This window comes from Raphanus sativus, chromosome 7, assembly GCF_000801105.2.
Source record: "Raphanus sativus cultivar WK10039 chromosome 7, ASM80110v3, whole genome shotgun sequence".
Taxonomy (NCBI): domain Eukaryota; kingdom Viridiplantae; phylum Streptophyta; class Magnoliopsida; order Brassicales; family Brassicaceae; genus Raphanus; species Raphanus sativus.
This window is the reverse complement of record NC_079517.1, coordinates 7,237,440-7,263,177: the sequence shown is the minus strand read 5'-3', so window position 1 is coordinate 7,263,177 and position 25,738 is coordinate 7,237,440. Positions and strand designations below refer to the sequence as shown.

Below are 25,738 nucleotides of genomic sequence, written 5' to 3'. Positions count from 1 at the left end.
ACCCCCTTATGATACTGATATACCCTGTGGCTCAGTAGTCTATATATAGTTGCATTTCTTAATCTCCCAATGCACCAAACACACAACAAAGAGAAATAAACATTCTCACCCAACTTAGGGTCTTACATCTTCCTCCACTAAAATGGCTTCTAATGAAAAAGGCTCTATTGGAACCTCCTTGCATGGAGTCATAGCAAAGGAACAAGTCTTCTCCTTCTCCACCGATGCTTCATCCCAAACCGTCCCATCAGACGACCCAACGGCTAAATTTTCTCTTCCGGTTGACTCCGAACACCGGGCCAAAGTGTTCAACCCACTCTCATTTGCTAAACCTCACATGAGAGCCTTTCACTTAGGATGGATCTCATTCTTCACTTGCTTCATCTCAACCTTCGCCGCTGCACCTTTAGTCCCCATCATCCGTGACAACCTCGACCTTACCAAAACCGACGTCGGGAATGCAGGAGTCGCCTCCGTCTCCGGTGCTATTTTCTCAAGGTTAACCATGGGAGCGGTTTGTGACCTCCTCGGAGCACGGTATGGAACCGCCTTCTCGCTCATGCTAACCGCTCCAATGGTCTTCACAATGTCGTTTGTGACCGGCCCGGTCGGATACTTAACCGTCCGGTTCATGATCGGATTCTGCCTCGCGACGTTCGTGTCTTGTCAGTATTGGACAAGCGTCATGTTCAATGGGAAGATCATAGGACTAGTGAACGGCTGCGCCGGTGGGTGGGGAGATATGGGAGGTGGAGTGACTCAGCTACTCATGCCAATGGTCTTCCACGTCATCAAGTTGGCCGGAGCCACTCCGTTCATGGCTTGGCGCATAGCATTTTTCGTCCCTGGATTTCTTCAAGTCGTAATGGGCATTCTCGTCCTCACTTTTGGCCAAGACCTCCCTGATGGTAACCTCAGTACCCTTCAGAAGAGTGGTCAAGTCTCTAAAGACAAATTCTCCAAGGTATTGTATGTATCTCGTCTCATTTACTAGATCAAGAACAATTTGGTTATTGTACAAAAAAAATATGCAAACATTAAAACATATATAGTCTTAATTATAAGCTAAAAAGCATTAAAACAGTCATGGAAGTTTATGATAGATTTTCATTTGTTGCAACAGTTCTTTGGTAAAAAAATTTGTTGTTTCTTTGCTTTTTTTTGTTGTTGTTTGTTTGTTGCAAAGTTTGCCAAAAAACTTTCAAAATTTTACAACATTGCAATTTGCAACATTATTGCATGCAACACATGACAATGGCTAGTGTACCTTAATAATTTTTTCTTCTTGTTTTAGGTTTTCTGGTTTGCTGTGAAGAACTACAGAACATGGATTTTATTTGTTCTTTATGGATTTTCCATGGGAATTGAATTAACTATCAACAACGTTATCTCCGGATATTTCTTCGACAGGTTTGATTTCTTTCTTGGTTATACACAAATAAGGATAATTTACTTACTTCTAGCACAAGTAACAAGAGGTTTTGTTTTCTTGTTCTTTACGGATTAGGTTTAACCTGAAGCTTCAAACAGCCGGTATCGTAGCAGCCAGTTTCGGAATGGCAAACTTCTTCGCCCGTCCCTTCGGTGGCTACGCCTCTGATGTAGCAGCCAGACTCTTTGGAATGAGAGGCCGGTTATGGATCTTATGGATCTTTCAAACCGTGGGAGCTCTCTTTTGCATCTGGCTAGGTCGTGCTAATTCACTTCCCATTGCAATTTTGGCAATGATACTTTTCTCAATAGGTACACAAGCCGCTTGTGGAGCTCTCTTCGGGGTTGCACCTTTCGTCTCACGCCGCTCTCTAGGGCTCATCTCGGGACTAACTGGCGCGGGAGGAAACTTCGGGTCCGGTTTGACTCAACTGCTTTTCTTCTCGACTTCCAGGTTTAGTACAGCGGAAGGACTCTCGTTGATGGGTTCTATGGCGGTTTTGTGCACGCTCCCGGTTGCGTTTATACATTTTCCGCAATGGGGAAGCATGTTTTTGAGACCGTCGAGGGATGGGGAGAGATCCAAGGAGGAGTACTATTACAGCTCTGAGTGGACAGAGGATGAGAAACGACAAGGGTTGCATGAAGGAAGCATCAAGTTCGCGGAGAATAGTCGGTCTGAGAGAAGCCGGAAAGTAGCTTTGGCTGACTTTCCGACGCCAGAGACTGGAACTGCGGCTAATGTTTGAAGACAAATCACAAGAGGTGTTTCCTTAATATGTATAATCATTTCATAGTTTCATATTCATGTCATAATGTAACTAATGGTTGATGAGCTCGGTGCTTAGTATATAAGTTATTGTAATATCGTTTTAATGAAAGGCAAAGAGTATTCAACTAGCTCGTATCTTCATGAAATGCTCAGAGTGCACATAAAGAAAACTTTAGGAAGACTACGGAAGAAGAAATAAAAAGAGCAAGTCTTCTCATCACAGAAACAGATCAAACTAACTCATGTTGCTTCACAAGTTTTTGCAGCCCGAAGAACTGTGGCTGCAAATTGCTGTCGCAGCTAAACTTCGGACAAACCAAGAACGACTTGTTCGCTTTTCCATGAGGGTAAGACTTCAAATCATACAGAGACAGAATTTACTAACTTCGCATATCTCTATCACTCTACATCCCATTAGTTTACACAACTCAGATACATTTCCCTCTTGCGCTAAACTAAATCTCTCATTTCACAGGGTTCCAATATAGTGAAAAGGATAACACGAATAGCAAAATATGCTTAATGTCTTACACAACCTGGCTTTTAGCATATGATCGACTCTGTCATTCAGATTGACATGAGATTCCTTTCCCTTCATTTAAATCAGCATAAAAGATAGAATATTCGAATATACTTTCCAGACGAATATCCGAATTTACGAAAAGATCCAACTTTAATAATATCAAAATAATTGCCATAATCGTCAACATCTGAGTCTTAATTTAAAAAAAAAATACTACTACAATAACCACCAAAAATATTACTTCGTCCATCTCTATGTTCTCTTCAAAAAAAAAAACATTCAACAACAAAAGAAAAAAAGGTGCACATTGATTACTAATATAGAAGAATCTCTGACCTCTTGGGTAAAGAAATGCAGAGATTACGAGTATGGTGTGTGTGTCTCTCCTCTCTAGGTTTGGTTTCAGAACTCGTTAATAACCAATTCCCAAAACCATCAACAAACCAAATCCCTCTCACTCTCTCGGCATGACCCCCCCAATCGAGTCTTTCCTTTTTCAATCAAGAGGGAGACAAACTTGACTTCATCTTCAATCATCAAGTCCAGCTTTCGCCTTAAGATGCTTCTTAAAGTCCATAATGTCACCGTTCCATTTAGTGATGCACTGCTTCTCACACACCCATATCTCATGCGCCACTTGGTTGATCAGCCTGAAGTCGTGACTCACCAACACCAAACCACCATCCCACTCGTTCAACGCCTCTGCGAGAGAGTCAATTGTCTCAATGTCCAAATGGTTAGTCGGCTCATCCAACAGAAGCATGTTTGGCTGCTTGTAAGCCAACCATGCGAATATCACACGGCTCATCTGTCCGTCAGAGAGATTCTTCATCGGCATCACTTGAGCCTTACCAGTTAGACCGAATCTACCAATCGCAGCTCCTCATCTTCTCCTCTTCGTTACCAGGGAACTCGTTCATCATGTAGATAAGTGCAGGCACTTCCAGGTCTAGCTTCTCAGCCAGATGCTGATGGTACTGAGCAATCTTCAAGTGGTTGTGGCGACGCACCATTCCTTCAGTGGGTTGCAGTTCACCCGTCATGAGCTTCAAAAGGGTACTCTTACCAGCTCCATTTCGTTAAAGCAAGTGCGACCCTTGAGAAGTCTACACCAAAGTCGATGTTTTTGTATATGAGATAGTCCGGTGTGTACCCAAAAGAGACTTCAACAAACTGAAGCACTGGCGGTGAAGCTTCCCGACATCATCAAAACGGAAAACGAGAACACTGTCTCTTGCCACCTTTTCTGTGAGCCCACCTCTCTCCATCTTTGCCAATGTTTTCTCCTTACTATGTGCTTGACGAGCAAGTTTGGCTGAACCGTGACCAAAACGAGCAATGTACTCCTTCATGTGAGAAATCTGCTCCTGCTCCCATCTATATTGCTTCATCTGATTCTCTTCTAGCTCAGAACGGGTCTGGCAATACTGATCGAAGTTACCAGTGTAGTACTTGAGCTGCTTGCTTTGCATGTGGATGATGTTTGTACACACTCCATTCAAGAAATCCTGTGAGTGGGAAACCACAACAAGGATACGGTCAAAATTCTTCAGACTCTCCTCCAACCACACACAAGCTTCCAAATCTGTTTCATAAGAGAAATAAAGAATAAGCAAAAAAACACAATACTAATGAACACAAAGAAGAAACAACACAAACCTAAATGATTTGTCGGCTCATCAAGCAGAAGGATTGTTGGCATAATGAAGAGAGCTCTTGCTAGTGCAATCCTCATCCTCCACCCACCAGAAAAATCCTTGGTCTTCTTAGCTTGCATCTCCTTGTCAAAACCAAGACCAAAAAGGATCTCAGCAGCACGCTTCTCAGCTGTTGAAGAATCCATGACTTCTAACCGCTCATAAATGGTATCAAGACGCTCACCACCTCCATCATCCTGAAAAAAAAAAAGAAAAAAGCAAACAATAAAGAACAATCCAACACCAAAACATCGTATATAGCAACAAGTCTACTTATACAAAACCTGCTCAACAAGAGTTTCGATCTCCTTCTCCAACTTCAACCTCTCCTCGTCACAGCTCATGACGGCTTCAAGAGAAGTCATGTCAGTAACTTCAATCTCGTGTGAGAGATGATAGATATCCATGTGGTCAGGAATAGGCAGCTCCCTGAGTCCAATAGCAGTTAAAAGAGTGGACTTTCCACAGCCATTCAACCCAAGGAGACCATAACGCCTTCCATAGTTAAGCTCCAACATCGAATCAACAATAATGTCATAACCATGAAACGTCACAGACAGAGATTCAATCTGCAAACACATATATTAAAATCTTAATAAATCTACCAGATCAATTAAAATAAATGATTATCCTATATTCACAGATCCAATTCCAAGGACAACATCAAAAATCGAATATTCGAATCTCTAGAATGAGATTACCCTAATATCCCTGGATTGAGGATGAGAGCAGAGGATTCCGGTACACGTCCGATCCGAGATCTGAAGAGCTTCGACACCACTGGAAGAGATATCAGCTCCATTTGAAGAAGTAGCAGCCGATTTAGAAGAAGCAGCAGCAGCTTTGCCACCACGTTTCGCAGCGGCGGCGGCTTTCTTCTGAGCAGCCTTCTTCTTGCTTGCGTCCGACACCATCTTCAAATCTCTTCCCTGAATCAAATCTGTCCACAGTTACAAATCAAACCAATCGAATAGTAACAGATCGAAAGGAGGTGATGAATATACCTGGGAGGATCCGGGGGGAGATCGGGAGCTCGAGAGAGATGTGTAGATCTAGGACTTCAGAGTTTTGCACCTGTATGGCGAAATTAGGATAAATGAGATGGTTTCTGTTGTCGGGAGGCAGAAGAAGGTGTATTTATAGGAGATGAAATTTTCTAAGTGACACGTGTACGGCGACACTGTGTTTGCTTCAGACTTTGGTTGCGTATCGGAATCCAACTGAAACACTCATCTGGTCGGTCAAGAATAAGGTGCGTTTTTTTCATGTGGGCTTATTATATTAAAGGCCAAATATATGATGGTAAAAGGTCCAGAATTGAGAAATAAAAGCCTGACTTTATAAGCCCATTATGTATTTGTTGACGTGTTGAGATTTTGAAGTTGTGAATTTTCCAGCCATGTTTTCCTGAGGATTTGTATTAATGCATATGTCTTCTTTATTTGATAAATCAATGTTTAAGAGCATATTTATTGCAGTATCTTCATGGGGTATTTAGAGAAAAAGTAAATGGTAGGTCCCACAAAAATGAAGAAATGTGTTACAAAAATCGCCAGGGAAGAAACGGGAGTTAGAGGTATTTGGAACTGTTCGCGGGCCCCACTGACAGGTGGCGGTTCGCGATTGGGTGCGTTTTAATTTTTTTTTTTTTCAAGATAAAAAGTAAAAATAAAAATTTGGAAGAACCCTTTTAATGGGTCTCTGCGATAATCCTGCTCTAACAATGTTGTATCTTGATCTTCTGCTTAATATAACTCTTAGTTATCGCAACTTTCAGGCGATATAGAATGGCTCAACTAGCTTCGATGAAACGTGGTTTTAAGTTGATATGTGAAGAGGAGAATAGGGCTAAAGAAAAAAAGAAGGAAGGGTTGCATCAGACAATGGAGGCCTTACTTGTATAAATGTGACGCCTTATGATAACACGGTTTATAAATTTCTTTAAATGTAATTTATGTGTTTGCATCCGCCTTTAGTTTTAATCCTTTTTTCTCCCATTGATCTTTGGTGTTAGTGTGTTATCTATACTTATAGTTCAGATGATATTTAATAGTTGTGCTTTGTTACTCAAAAGCAAACGTAAAACCTTCCCTTGTTCGCCTAAAGACTACTCAGCAATCGGGTCTCAAACTCAGGTAGAAGGGAACTCTTATATCTACTTCTCTGATGCGGCTTGGAATAGTGTATCGTGTGCAGGTGGGCTGGGCTGGACTTGTTCCGACCCTGATGGTTCCAAGCTGTTCCAAGGCTCAGCTTCTGAAGTAATAGCCTCTGTTCTAGTTGCTGAAGCAATGTGATTTTACAATAACACAATGCCCCTCAAAGCGGCGGTAGAAGCGGCTGTGACCCAAGGAATCAACTACTTGGTCTGTTTTTAGACACAAATAGTTTGATCAATCTAATCACAGGAAACAAGTCATGCATGACATTGCCGTATTAAGTCGATCTATGTCATCTATCTTGAGTATGACAAACTAGCCAAAGAGGCAGCTCAAAACTTTTAACTCTATTCTGTTAACTCTAAGTTCAAGTAACGAAGCAAGGTTTGCCTAAAAAAACAGTTGTCCTTTGTTTACATGTATAATGCAAGCCACAATCTTAAGAGTCCAACACGGATGTAAATAAGAAACTCATCTCGAAGATTATCATGATGATTGATCATGAACATGATAGGTCTTATCGAAAACAACGTCAGCTTTTGTGTTCTATTTCATTTGTAGATAGACTGTAGAATGTAGTCAGGTCGATGAGTATACAAGTTGGGAGTACTTATTCCGTGTAAAGTGTAAATAGATAAAAGCTGGTTCTACTTGGAAGTCGAAGACTCTCGTACAAGTAGATGGATTGTAGTTCATTTGATATGATGTATCACCAAGATCTTCATCATTTCTTCCTTCTAATTTATCATATATGTGTATATATATTTCTCTGCATATTTAAAACGCCCGTGCATTTTCAAATTTGTGATTCAAAAATGTTTTATCTAAATTTTTGGTATGTGCAACAAAAAATATTTTTTTTCTCTAAATGATAAATGTGTTACTCTTGCTCCCTGAACTTGATTTTCGAGAAGAGTGACCAGATATTCGTTGTAATCTAATTCTGTTTTTGTTTGTTTATTTATGTGTCACTAATGATCCTATTTTCAACTTCTCGTTATATGGACACAACCAAACCGAATCTGTGAACTATAGTTGAACCTAGAAAAATGTAACCATTGGTAAAATAAGGTGTAAGCATTTTCCAGTTTAAAAGTTACGATAGGGTTCTTGTTTCCTTTCTATATCTTCCAACATACAAAATTGTTGATAGTTTAATTTTATTTCAATATTTTAAATTGCTGCTAGTGTTTTTATAGCGAATATGTGAATTGTAATATTAATAAATATAACTTTTGTTTCAAATTAGTTTTTTTTTCAAAAAATAGTTTTGCTAGTTTGAAGTATCATTGCTTATTTTATATTGAAGTTAATGTTATACAAAGTTTTTTAGATTAATTGATTTTCTTTTATCATATGTAGTGCATTGACTTTTATTCTGGAACTTTAAGCATAAAAAGTTCAATATTTATAATTGTATATGTTAGATTCGCATTGTTTATGATGTTTTGTTAATGTAAATTATGTATTGGATGATACCACATATATATACACATTCATGTTTTCACTAAAATTCTATGCAACCTAGACTGAAACTCGAATAGAACAAAAAAAAAGAAACTGAATCGTTGACTCATATTTGTCAAGTCAATGAAATCGTCTGGTCTGGGAGGAAAGATTCGACCAAACCGTCAATTGGGTTAGGTCTATAAAAATAATTGTCTTTATATTGGATGTGAAATGTTTTCTCCATCGAAGAAGAAAGTTCGTCGTCCTTAGCATATTCACTCATTCTAACAGAACTTTGGAAATTAGTGTGGAGGATAAAACATATCATATAAAAAAATTACAAAGTAGAGAAAAAAATGTGAACATGAAGAAAGAAAAAAGGGCAAAAGGCAAACCATTGACTCCTACAAAGGCCACATGCCTTTCTCTTTTCTTTCTTTTGAGCTGATATTATTATTGTTTTCTCTAGTTGTGGGTCTCATCATTTCCTACTTGTGCAAGAAGGTGTTGTGAATAGAGTCTATATTCTGTTCACTTATGTTATATGTCTACTATACACGTCGGTCAATTTTTTGTGGAGCAGTGATAGTAGTTCAAGCAGGAATTCAAATGAATCAAATAGATTGAAGATGAATTTTTGTAGTGATCACTTCATTGGAATGTTGGATGGTATTCTTATTGTATACGTTTCAAAGTACAGCAACAATCGAATTGATATTCACTAGGAGCGAAGCCCCGCGCAAGCGCGGGGATATTGAAAATATGTTACTGAATATAATAGCTATAATAGCATGATGTAACATGATGTAATTGAGATCGTGAGATGAACATAGAAACATTAAAAACTAAGTTTCTCTCTACATTGAGCAAGCTTGGAAGATGATAATCTAAAAGAGCACAATCATTGGGGCTTTAGTCTACCTCTTCATTGTCCAAGATCAAACAGTCCTTTATCTTCTCACTGAAAAATTTCTGGAAACCAACAACGTTAAAATAGTGTTTAACCAAGGTCTCAAGAGCCCAAGATATATGACATGTAAACAAAATAATGTTTAGTGCTATTATTAGCAAGCAACCTATTTAGGTGTTCACCTCAGATATGTTTGACTGTTAACCTTTTGATGATGCTTCACTTGGGAGATCAGATGTGGTAGTAAGGAGCCGAAATGCTCAAGGGATGCTCGATCTTGTGGAAGTATTTGGAACCAGTAACTTGAACAGCAAGCAGCATAAAGGGCTTAGACTCATGGCCATTAGAACACAAGAGTCGTCAGTTTCAGTCGTCCATTTCAGGAATTTTATTGAAGTAAAATGGAGTAAGCTTTGCAGCTGTCCTTACAATTTTGCACTCCCGTGATGGATTCTCTTCTTGCGCAAACATATAACTAAGTATGTTCATAACATGCGGAGCCATCCAAATACGAACCCATCCAAATGGCAGAGCCTAGTTATTTCCTGCCAAACACAATCTCAAAGTGGCTGCACAATAGGAACCTTCCACCTCGCATCAACATGCTGAATATCTGCTGATATGAATAACCTCGTCCCAGTCCCAAGAGAAATGCAAGTCAAATCACAACTTCGATGTCTATATGAAATGTCCAAACAAAGATACATATAAACGATGAATACTAAACTATTAACAAAATACAATTTTACATGAGAATCTCACTCAACATACAATCTAGCAGAGAAGAGACATCCAGATCAGGACAAAGTAAGCAGAACACACCTTGACAGTGGCTGCAAGAACATGGGAAGCGAGTCTTGACGTGCATGATCCTACCACTAATCTGTTGTACTCATTCTCAGAGGAAAACTAAAAATAATCAACAACAAAATTAGATTAAAAAGATATTCCCAAGGCATATATGTAAAAAGCAGATAGGAATGATTGAACTTTTTTTAATTCCCAATAGACACAAAAGCCAAACAAACCTTTTGCAAAGACAAACATCTTCAGATGCAGCAAAAGGTCTTCTTTTCCAATCTCATCACTAACGCTTACTTGGTTGTGTACCATCTGTAATCAGACTTGCAGTCTTGGTGAACACCTTGAAATCAACTTCTCATTGCCTTCTTTGCAGACTTGTAGTGAGATGAGAGACAATCTGAAACATATAGCAAAAAAAAAGTGAAAGTAAATATTTTTTTTTATTTTTGTACAATATCTTCTGATCAAGGAGAGGTAAAGTGACTCCTATGAATGTACCACGCTTCTTGATGTTTTTAGAGTCCAAAAAATGGAGAAGCCAAGCAGCAATGAACTATGACATCTACGGAGGCGGAGAGCTCTGAAGGCTGATTTCCCAACAACAGCATCTGAAGAAGACATTGTAGAAGAATCATTGTATGCTTGATAAAGGAGATTAACAGACACTGGTTTAGAAGGTTCATCCAATTCTCAATCCTCTGCAATTTATAGGTCTGACATTAAGGAAACGGAGAGGTCGATAGCTTTTTTGGTTAAATGAAAATATCATTTACCGGAGAGATCAAGAGAAATACGTTGAACAATAGAGGAGTCTAAGAGTTTAGAGAGAAGAATTCAATGTTTTTGGAATGAATAGCGGAAACGTGGATTGAAGAGACGAAAAACGACAATGGAACCCTAATGATTAAACCGAGCCGGGCAACAAAATCAAAACGGGAGATAAAACAATGATCAAACCAAACCAGATGTGGATCCCACAATCATTAAAATAATCTGACGTGTCTGCTCTTAGAAGAGAGAAAACTCAGGCATTATATATGTGATTATAAGAAGTTACATTTAACTTCTTATTGATGAATGGACTTTGCCGTCACATTCAAAGCGCATATGGAGAAAAGTCTTGTGCTCTATGAGATTTAATTGAAACATATAGTATCAGTCACTGTATCATAATTCATAAGCTACCATTTTTATCGTTGTTGGCTGTTTAAATTTTGCAGCTTGATGTCTTGGTACCTACGACAATAGGCACATTTAAAATCAAATGACATGAATAGGTTTTATAATTAATTCGGTTTTCTATTGTCTTGAACAAAAGAAATCGTACATCTAAAATGCTACATGTGATAATAATCTATACGAAGAAAGTAGATCACGAAACAATTTCGTTTTTGTAAGCCCTTTATCAAAAAAAAAAAACAATCTCGTTTTTGTAAAAGGATGTGTGTTATAATTCTATAACATCTCCCAGTGTTTTTTTCCTCTCTTTGTTTGTCTTTTTCTTTATCTTTCTTTTTCTTTTCTTTTCTTTTCATTTCATTTCTTTTATGGTCTTTTGGTCCACTTTTCTTGGCATGCATGCCCCACGTGGTAATAACCAAAGACAATCATCAAGGCTATGAAAAATGATAAAAATAACAGGGAATAGTTTTTGATCCCTTCTTTGGTTTAAGATGATCTGGCGCAAAAACTATATGAAAATCATTTAACATTTTACTATTTAGTCATTTTCTCTTACTCAAAATGTATAATGAAAGACCTCTTGCACTGCAACAAACTTTAGTCATTAATAAAAGAAGTTGTAAATGGGGAAAATCATGTGCCTTCATGTTATTCTCGACGACTTGACCAAACCCTTCTTATAGCAAATGCAATAATTGATTGAACGAGTTCGATTAATTATACAACATTCTTCCTTGTTTTACCATTTTCATTAAATTTATAAACTGTATATCGTTCCTAGCCGTGTACATATATGTATATGGACCAGGGTAGAAAAGATTTGAAACGAATATCTTTAAAATGTTGTTTCTTTGTAAAAAGAATTACAATGTGGTTTCTTTATTTCTTGGATTCTTTTACGTTACATATTTTTTTTTCAAAATCAAAGTCAAACATGGCATTTAAATGTCTAGAGTAGAGAGATCACTTGAAAAAAAAATGTCTAGAGTAGAGAGTAGATCACTTGAAATGGAAATTCCAAGATCGTATGACTCGTTTTCTGGCTTAGATTTACAAAAATAGTATTCACCATCCGAAGTATAGCATTGAACTACTACTAATTTATTGTCAACCAGCAGTTGATTAAACTCTCCCGTTCAATTGTTAGATTAAAGATGATTAAAAAGTTCAAGGCACTTTGGACTACAAATAAAGCTTTTCGACAATCCTTTGGAACACTATGGTAAAATGTGATAAAACTTTTAATTTTTATAAGCGAAAAGGTTTTCACAAAATAATTTCAATTATATTTGCTGATAAGAGATGGGTAAAAAGATGAAATTTATAAGCGTGTTGAAAAGTTTTTTGTTACTTTATGTTATTTATTTTTAAATCCTTTTGTTTCCTCGAACTCGAATGGAACTTTCCTAGAAGAAAGTTGGAAACTCGAAAACTAGCATGAATAATGCTGATGATCACCATGAATGACATGCATGATGATAAATGCATGAAGCAAAATACTCATCATGATCCCAAGCTCTCAACATATTGAATTAATGTTGAATGATTTGATTTGTCGCGTCAAACGCACATGCACAATAAAAACATGAATACGACGATCGACTATGTTAATTCAAATTTCTTCTTAGTGATTGTTTTCTTTTTTAATGATTGTTTTTATAGAGAAATAAATAAATAAGTTTTGGCTTTACGTTACCATAAGGAGTGAAAGGAAGTAAGTGGCAATGCGAGCATTGATGTCATAGGTTGGCATTCTCACTACATGTTGACTTACCTATTCGCTAATATGTAGATTTAACTTTAGTTTTTGAGTAGATCAATCCTAATTCATTTTGCTTTTCACTTATCACCAAGTTACTACCAAAGAAAATCAAACTAACTTTACAGAGACTAGCATGAATATATACCCCCAGAGAGCTGTCTATCCCCCTCAAAGCTTCCATCGCTAATGCTTGCAACTTGGATGGCTGGCTAATGCGTGGGGCAAGATCGCAACCTGCTGAGACACTTCAAATCTACCTTACTACTGTCCCTCTGCCTTCCCTGGTAACTGAAAATGACTCTTACGTCTGGTTAGTCAATGACTCTGCGTTGGATAAATTTTCAGCAAAGCTAACTTGGGAAGCCTTGCGTAATAGAGCACCAGCCCAGCAGTGGACCTCCTATGTTTGGTTTAAAGGTGCGATCTCTAGACATTCTTTCAATATGTGGCTAGTTCAGCTTGATAGGCTACCCACTAGAGCTCGTCTCTCCTCTTGGGGCATCAACACATCAACTGCTTGCTGCCTCTGTAACACCTACGTTGAAGACAGAGATCACCTATTCTTACGCTGTGAGTGGAGTGCCGACCTTTGGACCATTTGCTTGAGAAGAATGGGTTATTCTTTTGGTGGATTCTATTCATGGCAGGCTTTCTCTGATTGGCTTAGTCTACATGACAGTGTGGTTCCTAGACTACTCAAATATTTGGTGGCCTCAGCAACTATCTACTCCATCTGGTCTGAGAGGAACAAGCGATATCATGATAACATCTCATCTCCTCCGGAAATCATCTTCAAGCTGCTAGACCGTTTCATTAGAGATGCAATTCTGTCCAAGAGAAATCAGAGGCAGAGTTGTGGCCTAATGCAACATTGGCTCTCTAGGGAGTAAACTCCTTTATTGTTCCTCTGTTATGCTTTACCTTATTTTTATTCTTTTTGCCAAGGTAAACCATAACCTGATTTATCCGAATGTAATAAGTTACAAACTCTACCCATTTTAATGGAATTCACATATTTGGCAAAAAAAAAAGCATGAATATATACCAAAACTACGTAACTACCATGTACGTGTATGCCTTGGCTGAATTTACTAATAAGCAAATAGGGTTTCAGTTTATGATAACTGGTTAAGAGTATAGTTTCGATATTAATAGGAACTAAACGAAAATATATTTTGTTTCTCTTGGCAATCTTGAAGTTATAAAAACAGTCTTCTATATGTTTTCAAGTAGACAATGGTTCGATTCATACATTATTTCCCCATGATTTCATTTTAGAAAGAGCAGTCCAGATATATGTATTGGAAATTATATCTATCTTATTAAAACAGAAACATTCTGTTGGACCTAACATTTATTTTGTAAGTTTTTAAATTAAATACACCTTTATATTTTATAGTTAAACCTACATTAAATCATTAATGTTCCTTTTTTTATAGTAATATCCATGTTTCCAAACAATATACTTATTTCTTTATACTATTATCAATGTTTCCAAACAATATATTTTATATACTACTATCAACGTTTCCAAACAATACAATAATTAATCTTAGTTATTTTATATCCATCATTTTCTCTTTAAAATTTTGTAGAAACGTCATAATTTCATAAATTACAAAATAATAAAATTTAAAGTTGGATTATAAGATTACAAATTATTAAACTATTACAATTTCAATCAAATTAGATTACATATCGGTCATCCATTAGTTCAATCGGTTAGTCTCGGGTTTAGTGACTTTTTAATATGAATATTTTAAAAAACTAAATTGAATTGTTAAATCTTCGGATTAATCGGTATAATCACAATCGGGTTGAATTTAAAAACACTGATTTAAATGCAAAAATATTTTAAATACACACGCTTTAAAAGTTAACAAAATATTTGTTAAGTTATTAGTGAAATTTTTCATCGTAAAATATTCCGCGCTTCCAAAGCGCGGGTCAAGATCTAGTAATACTATTAAAGAACCTGTTGTACTAGTTCAGTTTGGGATATATAATGTATGTCCAAAAATAAGGAATAATATAAGTCGAACAGTTACAAATTACAAGACGAAAGAGGGCATGAAGCAGAGGACAAGCAAGACTCAAGAGCATTCACCATCCAACTGGCTCAAAAAATAGTAGAGACACCTAATACCGACACCATTACTTCAAAAACTATATATTAAGATGACCATTACTTGGTTTATAAGTTTTTATGTAATCATCTTTATATCAATAAAACATATGTAATCAGGAATCAGGAGACAAGAAACAGAGGGGAGAAACCGAAAATGGACTTTCAAAACCACAAAACAAAATTTTGCAACCGAGACATCAGAGATTTCCAATCTTGACTCAGTATTTATGGACATTTACCAATGGCCTTTAAATTTTAAATTTTGCTGTCGTTACTACTAATATTTTTTTTGATAAAATAAAAACATGAAAACTCTTATAGGCCAAAAAATTGTGGAGATAAAATAACTCATGAGATAAAATGTAAGGTATTTCCAAAACCATTCTATTTTTTACTTTAAAATAGAATAAAATAGAGTATAAAATAAAAAAAATACTATAATCTAATTTTATATTTTGTTTCATAAATTGAATAATCTATTTTTATATGGTTATTACTCTATTATGGAGTAAGAAATAAAGTAAAATTGAAACATTTTCACTTTATATTCATTTTTACTCTATTCGAAAGAAAAAAGAATTTTACAATAGAAATGTTTTTAATATATATTCTCTTTGTTTTAAATGTCGTTTTACATTTATCCACACAAATTAAAAATTATATTAATTTAATATATTTTGAATAAAAATATCATATATATACATTTAATCATATTGCAACCAATAACAAATAAAAATAAAGTTGCAACCAATAAAAAATAAAAAATAAATTTAATAGTTATTTATTTAAATTATAAAATTATACTTGTTTTGTAACATAGATTTTACTCTACAACCACACATAATACAGTATAAAAAGGAGTAATAAATGAAAAAGCTTGGTTGTTTATACTTAATTACATTCAGTTGTCTAATTAAGCTGAATTAGTGATGAATGCAGGGCAACCAAATGAATTGATGACTAACTGTGACGCAGTTTACAACTTTTCTTCAAATTTCGAAATATTTATTGTTTATAACATGTAGCGAAGTTCTAAAACATGCTTACAATGTAACACAACCGTTGGTAGATTTGTTTGAGATATACTCCAGCAATGTTTTAGGATCGCAAGATAATAAAATCCCAAGACCCAAAAAGTATTGTTTATGAATCGAACTTTTAGTGTATAATTTGACTAGTTCTCACTTCTCATTCGCATTGTCAGCATATCAACTTTCATTATCTAGTTAGTTAAAAAGCTCTAACAAATTATCGTTTCCGATTTTAATTTTTTTCGAAGGCATTGTTGAATTTAACTCTTTTTGCAACATGTTTTTGACATTTTTGTCCTCATTCATATATTTCCACCATTTAACTGTTTAACTTTTACATTAGTTTTAGCTTTTACGTAATATGTTTGCTGTCATGTCTCGTATAAAATACAGCATATTGATTTGATGAAAAGCAGGTAGAATACAACCCAATACGTACTAAAACCAGAGTAGGAACAAAAGTAATAATATTCTTAACCGTAGGAAGTATTTGCATATTTATTTTTAACTTAACTAAACCGGTCATAAGAAAAAGGAAAATTTCAAAACCGAAACTATAGTAGAAAACCAAAAAAGAGTTAAACAAAAGTACTCGTCTTTCCCGAAAATACCCCAAAGATTAAAAGCATATTTACAAGTCTACCATCACATAACGACGCAAGCATTCGGATTCTCATCACTGAACATCTGAGGCGCGTGGGCCTGAACCGGATAATATCCATATGGCCCACCCGGGTAATACGCTGACTCGTAGTAAGGCTGAGCCGCCACGTACTCCATCATATTCACCCCCTCCCCGCCGCCTTTCTTCTTATCGCCAGACCCATTCTCTTTGTCTTTATCCTTCTTCGGCGGCACGATCTCCACCGGACGTTTCAGCTTCTCCGACAAACTCTCCACCAGCTTCTTCACATCCATTGTTCCTTTAACCGTCACCAACTGCTTCTCTTTCTCCATTGTCATCCCGTGCACACCTTAAACGATTCCAACAAACAAACAAACAAACAAATGTAAGCGTTTTATACAAAACAGCGTTTTGCAACAAAACGCGATTGTGTCACTAACTAACCTTTGGTTTTAGTGACAGTCTTTTGGATGTTAGCGACACAACCGTCACAGTGGAAGTTCAGCTTCAACACCACCGTTGTCACCGGAGCCTGAAAAAAAACATTATAATATATATATAAATAAACATATCAACAACACTCAGAATCAGATTATTGAAATTTTGTATACAAAAACAATATAGTAGTAACTAAAGGTCGAAGCTTAACCTCTTTGGGTTTCTTCTCGTCAGATGATTTCTTTTCTTTGTTTTTGTCATCATCGCTTTTGTTCTTATTCTCCTTTTTGGGCTGAGGAGAAACCAGCTCGACTTTCTTCTTTGTCTTCTCTGCTAGTGTCTCCCGGAGTTTAGCCGGATCTACTTCTCCCGTCACCGTTAGCTTCCCACTCTCTGACTCTGTTTTCACCGTCTCAACGCCTGAGAAAAGAGAGAGAGAGAGACATTAATATTACTTCTTTCACAGTGAAAGTTTGTGTCTTTTGAAGAAAGAAAGAAAAAAAAAAACAAACCTTTGAAGGAACGGAGGCATTTGACGATTTTGGAAGCGCAGCCATCGCAATGCATATCGACCTTCAAAACGACGGTGATACACGGCGTTTTCTTATCGCCCCCACCGTCTCCTTTTTTCTCGCTGTTGCTGTTGTTCTTCTTCTGCTTAAGACACAAAACAGAGAGAAAGAGAGAGAGCAAATCAAACCCATTATTGAACATATACAGAGAAGATTCTTGATGGTTTTTTACTTGTTAAGCGGTTCGAGTGAGTTACCTTGGCCATGGTGATGACTCGGTTAGTAGAGAGGGAGAGAAGGAAGTTGTTGGAGACAGAGTCGGAGGAAGAAGAGACCTTTAAGAAAGAAAGAACCTTTCGTCTCTATTTATAGTACCACTCGGTTTAATGGGTTTTTAATGATATGATGATGATGATGAATGGTGTATGTGTGTGTGTATGGTCTATGATGATGTTATGGTCCATATACGTTTTCCGTATTCCATTTTTTTTTTTGGTTTTATCTGGGTACGATTTTTTCGGTTAGTGCCTATGTACGTCCCTGTGTTTTGCTTTTGTGATTTCGGCGTATATGTTGTGACCTGTGACGGTCGGCTAGTACTACTTGTATTTAGTCGAAAATGAATTAGGGTAAAATGATAAATCATGTCGACTAATTGAGCCATCGACTGTGTTAATTTCTATGTAATGCTTCCACTCAGAAATTAAAATAATAGGCTTAAGTTTTATCCCCAAATTGTTTTCAGATTCCATTCTTTCAAAATCCCCCTTGTTTCTTTTTTTGTTTCCCCTTCGCTTACAGACGAAATGGGTTATTTCACAGACGAAATGGGTTATTGACGTGAACATAATTGATTTTCCAAAACCAATAGAATGGGCTTTACTGAGTCCAATGATATATATGTGCTTTTTTTTCTTTTGATACATTTTTTGGTGACATATTTTCTAACACTTAGCAGATGTTTCTTGTAGTGATCAGTAGGAAAACTTTGCAATTTTATTTTATGCTATTATCAGTGGCGGATCTAGAAATTACTTTGATCCGGGGCATTACATATAATTTATCAATATATCAACAGGGGCATTTGTATAAAAATTGAAAAAATATACTGAAATTTTGAAAAACCATGGTGGGCAACTGCCCCACCCCTTTCCCATCTATCTCTGCCACTGGCTATTATACTATTCTTGAAATTTTTGCAGGTATTTTAAGCTCCACATGCTTGCATACTATATTACCATAAAGAGTTCCATCAAACCAACCAACTTGGGTTTTTCATAATTTCATAAAAGTGATACTATAGGGCATTAATAAGCCCAAATAAAGATTGTTTTTGGTGTAATTATATGGGCCGTTGAATATTGTTAGAACTTAGAACATAAGGAAATGTCAATATTTATTCAGCAGGTGAATATAACCAATAATGTCATGGTAACATAATATGTATATTTTAAAAAATATTTATTTTATTGATTGTGGTCAAAAAAATATTTTATTTTATTGACTTTTCGGAAAATTCGTTTAAATTACTGCTCATCTGCTTGTGGTTAACAATAATCATCCTACAAACCGTAGAAGTTCGTGTCGTTTAAGAAAACGAAACTTAACCGAACCGACCACAAGATAGCATTGAATACTAAAGATGATCGAGAGTAAATATTATCATTACTACTAGGTAATGTTCTATTAGCTGGCTGTTACATTTCTATTCCTACACTTCTTTTTGTTTTCCTTTGTATTATTTTGATAGAAAGAAAGAAAATGTTAATGTTGGGAGGAAAACTAGATGAAGGAAAAGATAAACCAGAAGGTCCGTCCAAAACACCTTCTGGCAGGGGTATATATGTCCTTTGAAACATATGTAGTATATGTATTTCTATCAATCAGTTAGCCGCTTCAGACACTGACTAGAGGTAATGACTTTTTATACACAATCCTTACGTCCATATCTATACTATGTAGCTCAATTTACTCATACACGCTATATTAATAATATCAAAAATGAAATATTTGACAAAATTCAACTATACATAAACTAAGAAACAAAATAATAACTTTTTATATTTACAACATTACTACTATTATATAATATTTAAAAAGAACTATGATAAATTGATAATTTTAAAAATCAATGATCAATGTATATATAAGTTAATCGAATCAAAAATTAAAAACACTCTTTATCAAAAAAATTTTTTTTTTAAAAAAACACTGCTACTAATACAGGTCATGTAAATCATATAAATTGTAGGGAAAGACCACAAATAGATATATAAAATATTATGTATGCCAATATATATATATATATATATATATATTGGCAGATAGTCTAGTATAATGTAAATATATAAACAATATATATTGTAGCATGTACTCTTTATAATGAACAGATAGTCTAGTATAAATATTATTTGTTACAAATGGTCCCATATCAAAATTTATCTTGTAGAGTAGAACTTCATGAGAAATGGAAAAAAACAAATCTTCAGAAATAGGGCCCTTACTTCCTTCTTTTTTAGTGCCCTTACTTCGACTTAATTTTGGGTCATATATCTTTCAAATCTAAAAAAAAATAGAAATTCGAGATATTTCACAATTAATACATATCACCACGAACATATCAGTAACTCCATCCAATTTCTGTAAAAATGATCAAGGAAATATCAGTTTATTTGTCCACCAGTACACATTATATTTGGTGAACGCTTTGTATGCCTCAGCCCAGAGATTTCACCATATTCTATATACAGATTCCATCTGTTACAAATTGTTTATCTACCGGACACTTCGTTTTGCAAGATCTCTAACGTATTATATAATATTAAAAGCATATGCTTAAATAGTAAACTAATAGTCTGATGGAATGTTAGAAACGATAACAATGCTATCACATAGCATATATACTTCAGTTTATTTTTTCGTTAAAAAGTATATCTTATACTTTGTTGTAAGTTTGTAAATTCTAACTAAAAGCTGATATGATCTTAGTATTCACGATGAAAAACAGAAGATCTACTCTTTCAACCATAAATAGATCCTTTTGGGTTTTATGGAATCAAATCTCCCATTGTCTCTTCTTAACTAGAAATCTCTCCAATGTCGACGAAATAATAAATAAAAAAAACACAAAATCCCATGAAAACTGATCATCCTGTCTCTCTGTCTCGCTCATTCTCTCTCCTCTCATACCCATCAAATCTTTGATTTTACTAACAGTCAGTCCAAGATATATTTATATAAGAAAACAAGAGAGTCTAGAAGAACTAGGAGTAGAAATAGGGCAAGCACTTGTGTTGTAGGAAGCTACTACTGGTTTTGTTCTCAGCTAGGTCGCTTATGAAACTAGAAGATGAAGCTGAGCGTGAACCTGAACCACCCATGTTTATGTTAGAATTAGTGCCACTTCCACTAATCATTTGCTTCAAATCCCCATGTCCACTAATGTAGTTATTGTAATATCCTTGTGTGAAATCGCCATTGTACCCTTTTGTCATCTGGCCAATGTGGTGGTCTATCATCATCATCTCTTCTTGCTTCATCATAATCTCTGATCGCTTTCCATTGACCTCCGAGGACAAACTGTTGTGGTTGCTGAAATGATCACAAATATTGTGGTTGAGCAAGAAACCACTTGTGCCAAAAATGTTGTTGTTGTTGTTGCTGCACATATCCGCGAGAGAGAAATCGTGAGGATAATTAGGGTTGATAAAGGGGAAGATCTGTTGATCATCAGCTTCGAAGCCATTGATGTTGATGAGAGATCTTGTTGGGTTCTCAACATACGGAGTGTAGGAAGAAAGTGTGATTGTTGCTGATGGGGTTAATGGTCTTTTCACATCCTGAGAATTAGGGTTTCGAAAAGGATAAGCAATGGCTGGTGATGAATGAGAGGAAGAAGACAAAGACATGAGTTTCTTCCTTAGCTTTGTGTTCCAATAGTTTTTGATGTCGTTGTCTGTTCTTCCCGGTAGATGAGCTGCTATTATTGACCATCTACAAGTCTCAATATATACATGTGTGTTAGAAGTTATTGTCGGAAGGAAAATGTTGCAAAGCTAGATGAATAAATGCTGCTCATCATTTTGACTACGGTGATTAAGCTCGTTCTTGAATATATATACATGTTTAGAAATTCAGATCATGTTCCAAACATTCATAAACTTTTTTTTTTCATAAACTTTATTGGAACAAAATTTAAAGAGAATAAATTAATTAAGGAGTGGGGACTATTCAAGGGGACTTAGCAAGCAAGTGGAAACAAAACGATATTACTAGTCTACCATTAATATATTTAATTCCAGTCTTAATTACTTTCTCATAACAAAAGATAACTTTTAAGAGATAAGTTAGGGAACCTGCTTCCGATGGCAGCAAAGAGGCTGAAAATGATCCTGTCTTCTTCCTCAGAGAAGTCGCCATGCTTTATGTTTGGTCTCAGATAGTTTAGCCACCTCAATCTGCAGCTCTTCCCACATCTCCTCAAACCTTAAACAACAACAATAAAGAAGAGTAATTCTTGGGTTCACTCCCTAGGGTGAACCTCTAGGTTCACCCACCAATAGGAGTTCACCATTTTGTATTCAATATCTTTTAAAAAAGGAAACAAAATATTGTCATATTTTAAAAATTAAAAAGATAAGAATAAATAAAAAATAAAATTAGTTGGAAACAAAAAAAAGTTTTAAAAATAATTTTAATGCCATCGACAAAATACTAAACCCTAAATACTAAACCCTAAACCCTAAATGTTATATCCTAAACCCTTGGGTAAATCTTAAACCCTTGGATAAATCTTAAATTCTAGGGTTTATGATTTATCCAAGGGTTTAAGATTTATCCATGGGTTTAGGGTATAGTATTTAGGGTTTAGGGTTTAGTGTTTTGCTGACGGTACTAAAATTACTTTAAAAAATTCAAGAATTTAGAATTTGTCCAAGGGTTTAGGGTTTACCCAATGGTTTAGGGTTTAGGATTTAGGGTTTAGGGTTTAGCATTTTGCTGATGGTATAAAAAGCTTTTTTAAAAAATAATTTTTTTCAACTACTATTATTTTTTATTTTAATTCTTGAGCTTTTATTTTTTAATTTTTAAAAAACGTAATATAATTTGACAATATTTTATTTCCTTTTCTAAAAGATATTAAATATAAAATGGTGAACTCTTATTGGTGGGTGAACCTAGAGGTTCACCATAGGGAGTGAACCCAAGAATTACTCAATAAAGAATATCTTACGCTCTTTTTTTTTTGGCTTTGAAGTCTGAATCAAAAATGGACTGTAAGAGAACATATTATACATACCAGCTTTGAGAGGAAGAGAGATCCAATTTCCACCATTACCATACTTCTCAATGTAATCTCTGAGCTTAGCGTCTTCCTCAGGAGACCAAGGCCCTCTCTTCACCTTTGTCTTGTCACAACATGGAGCTCTTCCCATTTTCTCTCGTGAGTGTGTTAACTGTTATCTCTTACTTGTTTTTTAAGACGGAGCTTTTGAGTTTATGGAGGAGTAGTTGGGTTTGTGGCCTTTTAATATAAGAGACTTCGATTTGGACTCACCCTATCAATTATTATTATTACTGAATTGTATAAAATTATAAAGGAACTTTAATTTATTATATTTCATTTTTTTCTCAAAAGTTATGGGTGTTAGAGAAGTCAACATGATTGACATGCATGCATATTATTCAATTATTCATTATGCGTGTTAAAACAATAGATTTCCAATAGCTTTCCAATAATTCAATTACTTTATTAGTTCTTTATATTGAGGATATTACATTGAAAATATGAATTCAACATGCCCCAAAAATAAAATAAAAAGAAAGAAATTTATATGACCGTTCTTGATTTTTTTTTCTTGGTACACCCTCCAACAATATTCTCTCCATTTCATATTTGACTTAATAGACAAAGATTAAGAAACTTACCTTTTTCTAAAAAGTGATTTTAAATATATAATTCTAAAATCATTCAATTAATTATAAAAGAACTGTAAAATCTAATTGTTTGAACAATTTTCAATAAAATTTAATTTAATTTTAAACCTTAAAATATCATATATTTTGAAACAACATAAACCTTTTAAAACATCACATAATTTGAAACGGAGGAAATATATGAACTCTACAATATCAAACACACGTGATATAGATATCCAAGAAGTATTTATCTTGTACATGATTGTTTTTCATTTTTTGAAAGATGAACAGTTGTAGAGTTGTCAAAATAAACAATATTTGAATCAACTAATTTTTCATCTTTGTCACGAAAAGAACAAAATATTCAAATATCTAGAAACTTAGTTTGTTCTGAATTTGATGAAAAGAAAATACTCACTCCGTTTCTAAAAGATCTATGTTTTATAAAAAAAATTGTTTTAAAAAGATACATTTTTCATATTTTCAATGTATAAATTAAATGTAAATTATAAACTTCAAAAAACATTATTGCATTTATTAAAATTTTATTGGTGAAAATTTGTGGGAAATAGTTGATTACGGAAAATAATGTATGGGTAACTAAAATTTGAATATATCAATTTTTTTTTTTTTAAAAAAAATTTGATATATTTTTTTAATAAGTGTGAAAATCCTAAAATATGGATCTTTTAAACTAAAACTATCTGCTTGATTTCATCATTCGTTCAAAGTATATTTGCATTATCATGATCAACTAATCAGTATTCATCATGAATTTAAGAAAACAAATGGAGAAGAAAAAAGTTACCAAAGGTGGAGATATTACATGGACAAAAGGGGAAAACATGTAATAAGCGGAGATTGCATCGGTCGGACCAGTGAACTATATGGAATTGTCTGATTGTAAAGTGACAACAAAACAAAAACCAAAGAAAATAAAAACCCATTTTGTGAAATCTCATTAACCAGAAATTTATCATCAGGAGCTGACTTGCCAACGCTGTCTTCATTATTACATTTGTAAAGTGCCAAAAGAACCTTCATATTCATATCGTACTACTTTGATGGACACTTGCCTGCGTTAATAAATCTTTAATTAATTTTACACACACATATATTGATATATATATATATATATATATATATATATATATATATTTGAATTTCATAATGATCAGGTGTGTTTGGACCGACTAATCAACTTCAGACCTAATGACCCGTCGAAGGGTATGTATCCATATATGTACAACTGATAGATCTACTGTTTACATTATTTAAGGTACTTGTGTTTGATGAACATGTTTCACGCAGATACAGTCCAACACTCATTTCCAGATTTGTGTAAGTAATATGTATGTATGCTTATTAATTCATGTACGTATATGTGTGTGTGTAGAAATGGCCAAACAGAATTTTCCTTATTCAATGTACTTCCTCGTATTTTCCAATAAACTTTTTGCGAGATTACATTTACATGTGTTTTTTTTACTTAAAAAACACAGGTAAAAAAAACACATGTAAATGTAATCTCGCAAAAAGTTTATTGGAAAATCTGAACTTTAACGCATGTGCTTGTTAGGTACCACTTACTATATTATCGGTACCTTATTATGTTGAAATGTTCTTTTATAGTCTACAAGAAACGTGAAGATAAAATAACATTTAAATACATAATTGTAGTGACAAAAAAAAATACATAATTGTAAACCATGTTTGACTACACAAATCCACTAAATTTGAAGTCAAAAACCATGTTTCATTAGGGTTTTTATCATATATTAAAAAGTTTTATATTCCAATTAAAAAGGTTAAATTTTTTCAAATATTTTCATAGATGTGCTTCATGATTATTAGTTTGTACAGAATTTTTTTTACAAAAAAAAGACAAGGTTTTCTCATAGATGTGCTTCCAATGGTGGTTTCTCAGATGGTGTTTTCAAAGTTATGGCTTTCTCTACGTGGTTCTGGTTTTGCCTAGAGAGGTTTTGTTATATGGCCTTTTTCTTCAACGGTGAAGCCTTCCGAAGTCCTTTGTTTTGCTTTAGTCTTCTTTTCGGTGTAAAGGTTTGATTATGAGGTTTGATTATGAGGCGTGTTCCTTCGCTCTACTGTGAAATTTGGCGGTTGGACCTTTGTTGTCTTTCAGGTTGGTTGTCTAGTTTTCCAAATGTTGCTGGTCTGTCCTGATTGGAGGCCCGTCTTCGTTTCGTTTGACTGTCTCTTTCAAATCTCCGGTAGTCTAAGGTTATTGGTCTATTTCATATCTTGCTTTATCTTAGAACTTTCAGTAACTTAAGACATCAAGTTTAGATTTTAAATGGTCTTCTTTGGATGCCTGGATGTGGGTTCTACTCTCCCTGCTCTGGAATTTAGCTCATGATGATATTTCCTTGTTC

General features: G+C 34.8%; 3 protein-coding genes and 1 pseudogene across 4 annotated transcripts; 1 reads left to right on the top strand and 3 right to left on the bottom strand.

Annotated features, from left to right (window-relative positions):
* Positions 1-35: 35 nt before the first annotated feature.
* LOC108816514 (high affinity nitrate transporter 2.3-like) lies at positions 36-3,044 on the top strand. Its single transcript, XM_018589091.2, has 3 exons — positions 36-964; positions 1,295-1,410; positions 1,508-3,044. Exons 1-3 carry the CDS (start codon positions 143-145, stop codon positions 2,178-2,180), a joined length of 1,611 nt encoding a protein of 536 aa, XP_018444593.1. The 5' UTR covers positions 36-142; the 3' UTR covers positions 2,181-3,044.
* On the bottom strand, positions 2,858-5,569 carry LOC108818240 (ABC transporter F family member 1-like; annotated as a pseudogene).
* Positions 5,570-16,298: 10,729 nt separating this feature from the next.
* On the bottom strand, positions 16,299-17,832 carry LOC108816961 (heavy metal-associated isoprenylated plant protein 3). Of its 2 annotated transcripts, none has more exons than XM_018589533.2 (5): positions 17,681-17,832; positions 17,424-17,565; positions 17,123-17,331; positions 16,918-17,005; positions 16,299-16,822 (listed from the first exon to the last, which is right to left on the bottom strand). In XM_018589533.2, exons 1-5 carry the CDS (start codon positions 17,687-17,689, stop codon positions 16,494-16,496), a joined length of 777 nt encoding a protein of 258 aa, XP_018445035.2. In that variant the 5' UTR covers positions 17,690-17,832; the 3' UTR covers positions 16,299-16,493. The 2 variants fall into 2 exon arrangements, with proteins under 2 accessions (XP_018445035.2, XP_018445033.2); XM_018589531.2 differs by having other exon boundaries at positions 17,424-17,568; positions 17,681-17,802.
* Positions 17,833-20,520: 2,688 nt separating this feature from the next.
* LOC108816960 (transcription factor RAX1-like) lies at positions 20,521-22,913 on the bottom strand. The gene is made up of 3 exons (XM_018589530.2): positions 22,723-22,913; positions 21,779-21,908; positions 20,521-21,416 (listed from the first exon to the last, which is right to left on the bottom strand). The coding sequence occupies exons 1-3, from the start codon at positions 22,856-22,858 to the stop codon at positions 20,687-20,689; spliced, it is 996 nt and encodes a 331-aa protein (XP_018445032.1). The 5' UTR covers positions 22,859-22,913; the 3' UTR covers positions 20,521-20,686.
* Positions 22,914-25,738: the final 2,825 nt, after the last annotated feature.

Excerpts from the sequence above, each read along its gene's own strand:
- LOC108816961 (XM_018589531.2), bottom strand. Across the intron at positions 17,332-17,423 it reads ATGCCTCCGTTCCTTCAAAG|GCGTTGAGACGGTGAAAACA; the intron begins GTTTGTTTTTTT and ends CTCTTTTCTCAG. Across the intron at positions 17,006-17,122 it reads ACGAGAAGAAACCCAAAGAG|GCTCCGGTGACAACGGTGGT; the intron begins GTTAAGCTTCGA and ends GTTTTTTTTCAG.
- LOC108816514 (XM_018589091.2), top strand. The coding sequence starts at position 143 with ATGGCTTCTAATGAAAAAGGCTCTATTGGAACCTCCTTGCATGGAGTC. Across the intron at positions 965-1,294 it reads CTAAAGACAAATTCTCCAAG|GTTTTCTGGTTTGCTGTGAA; the intron begins GTATTGTATGTA and ends TTCTTGTTTTAG. Across the intron at positions 1,411-1,507 it reads TCCGGATATTTCTTCGACAG|GTTTAACCTGAAGCTTCAAA; the intron begins GTTTGATTTCTT and ends TTTACGGATTAG.
- LOC108816960 (XM_018589530.2), bottom strand. The coding sequence starts at position 22,858 with ATGGGAAGAGCTCCATGTTGTGACAAGACAAAGGTGAAGAGAGGGCCT. Across the intron at positions 21,909-22,722 it reads CTCTCTTCCTCTCAAAGCTG|GTTTGAGGAGATGTGGGAAG; the intron begins GTATGTATAATA and ends TTGTTGTTTAAG. Across the intron at positions 21,417-21,778 it reads TTTGCTGCCATCGGAAGCAG|ATGGTCAATAATAGCAGCTC; the intron begins GTTCCCTAACTT and ends TGAGACTTGTAG.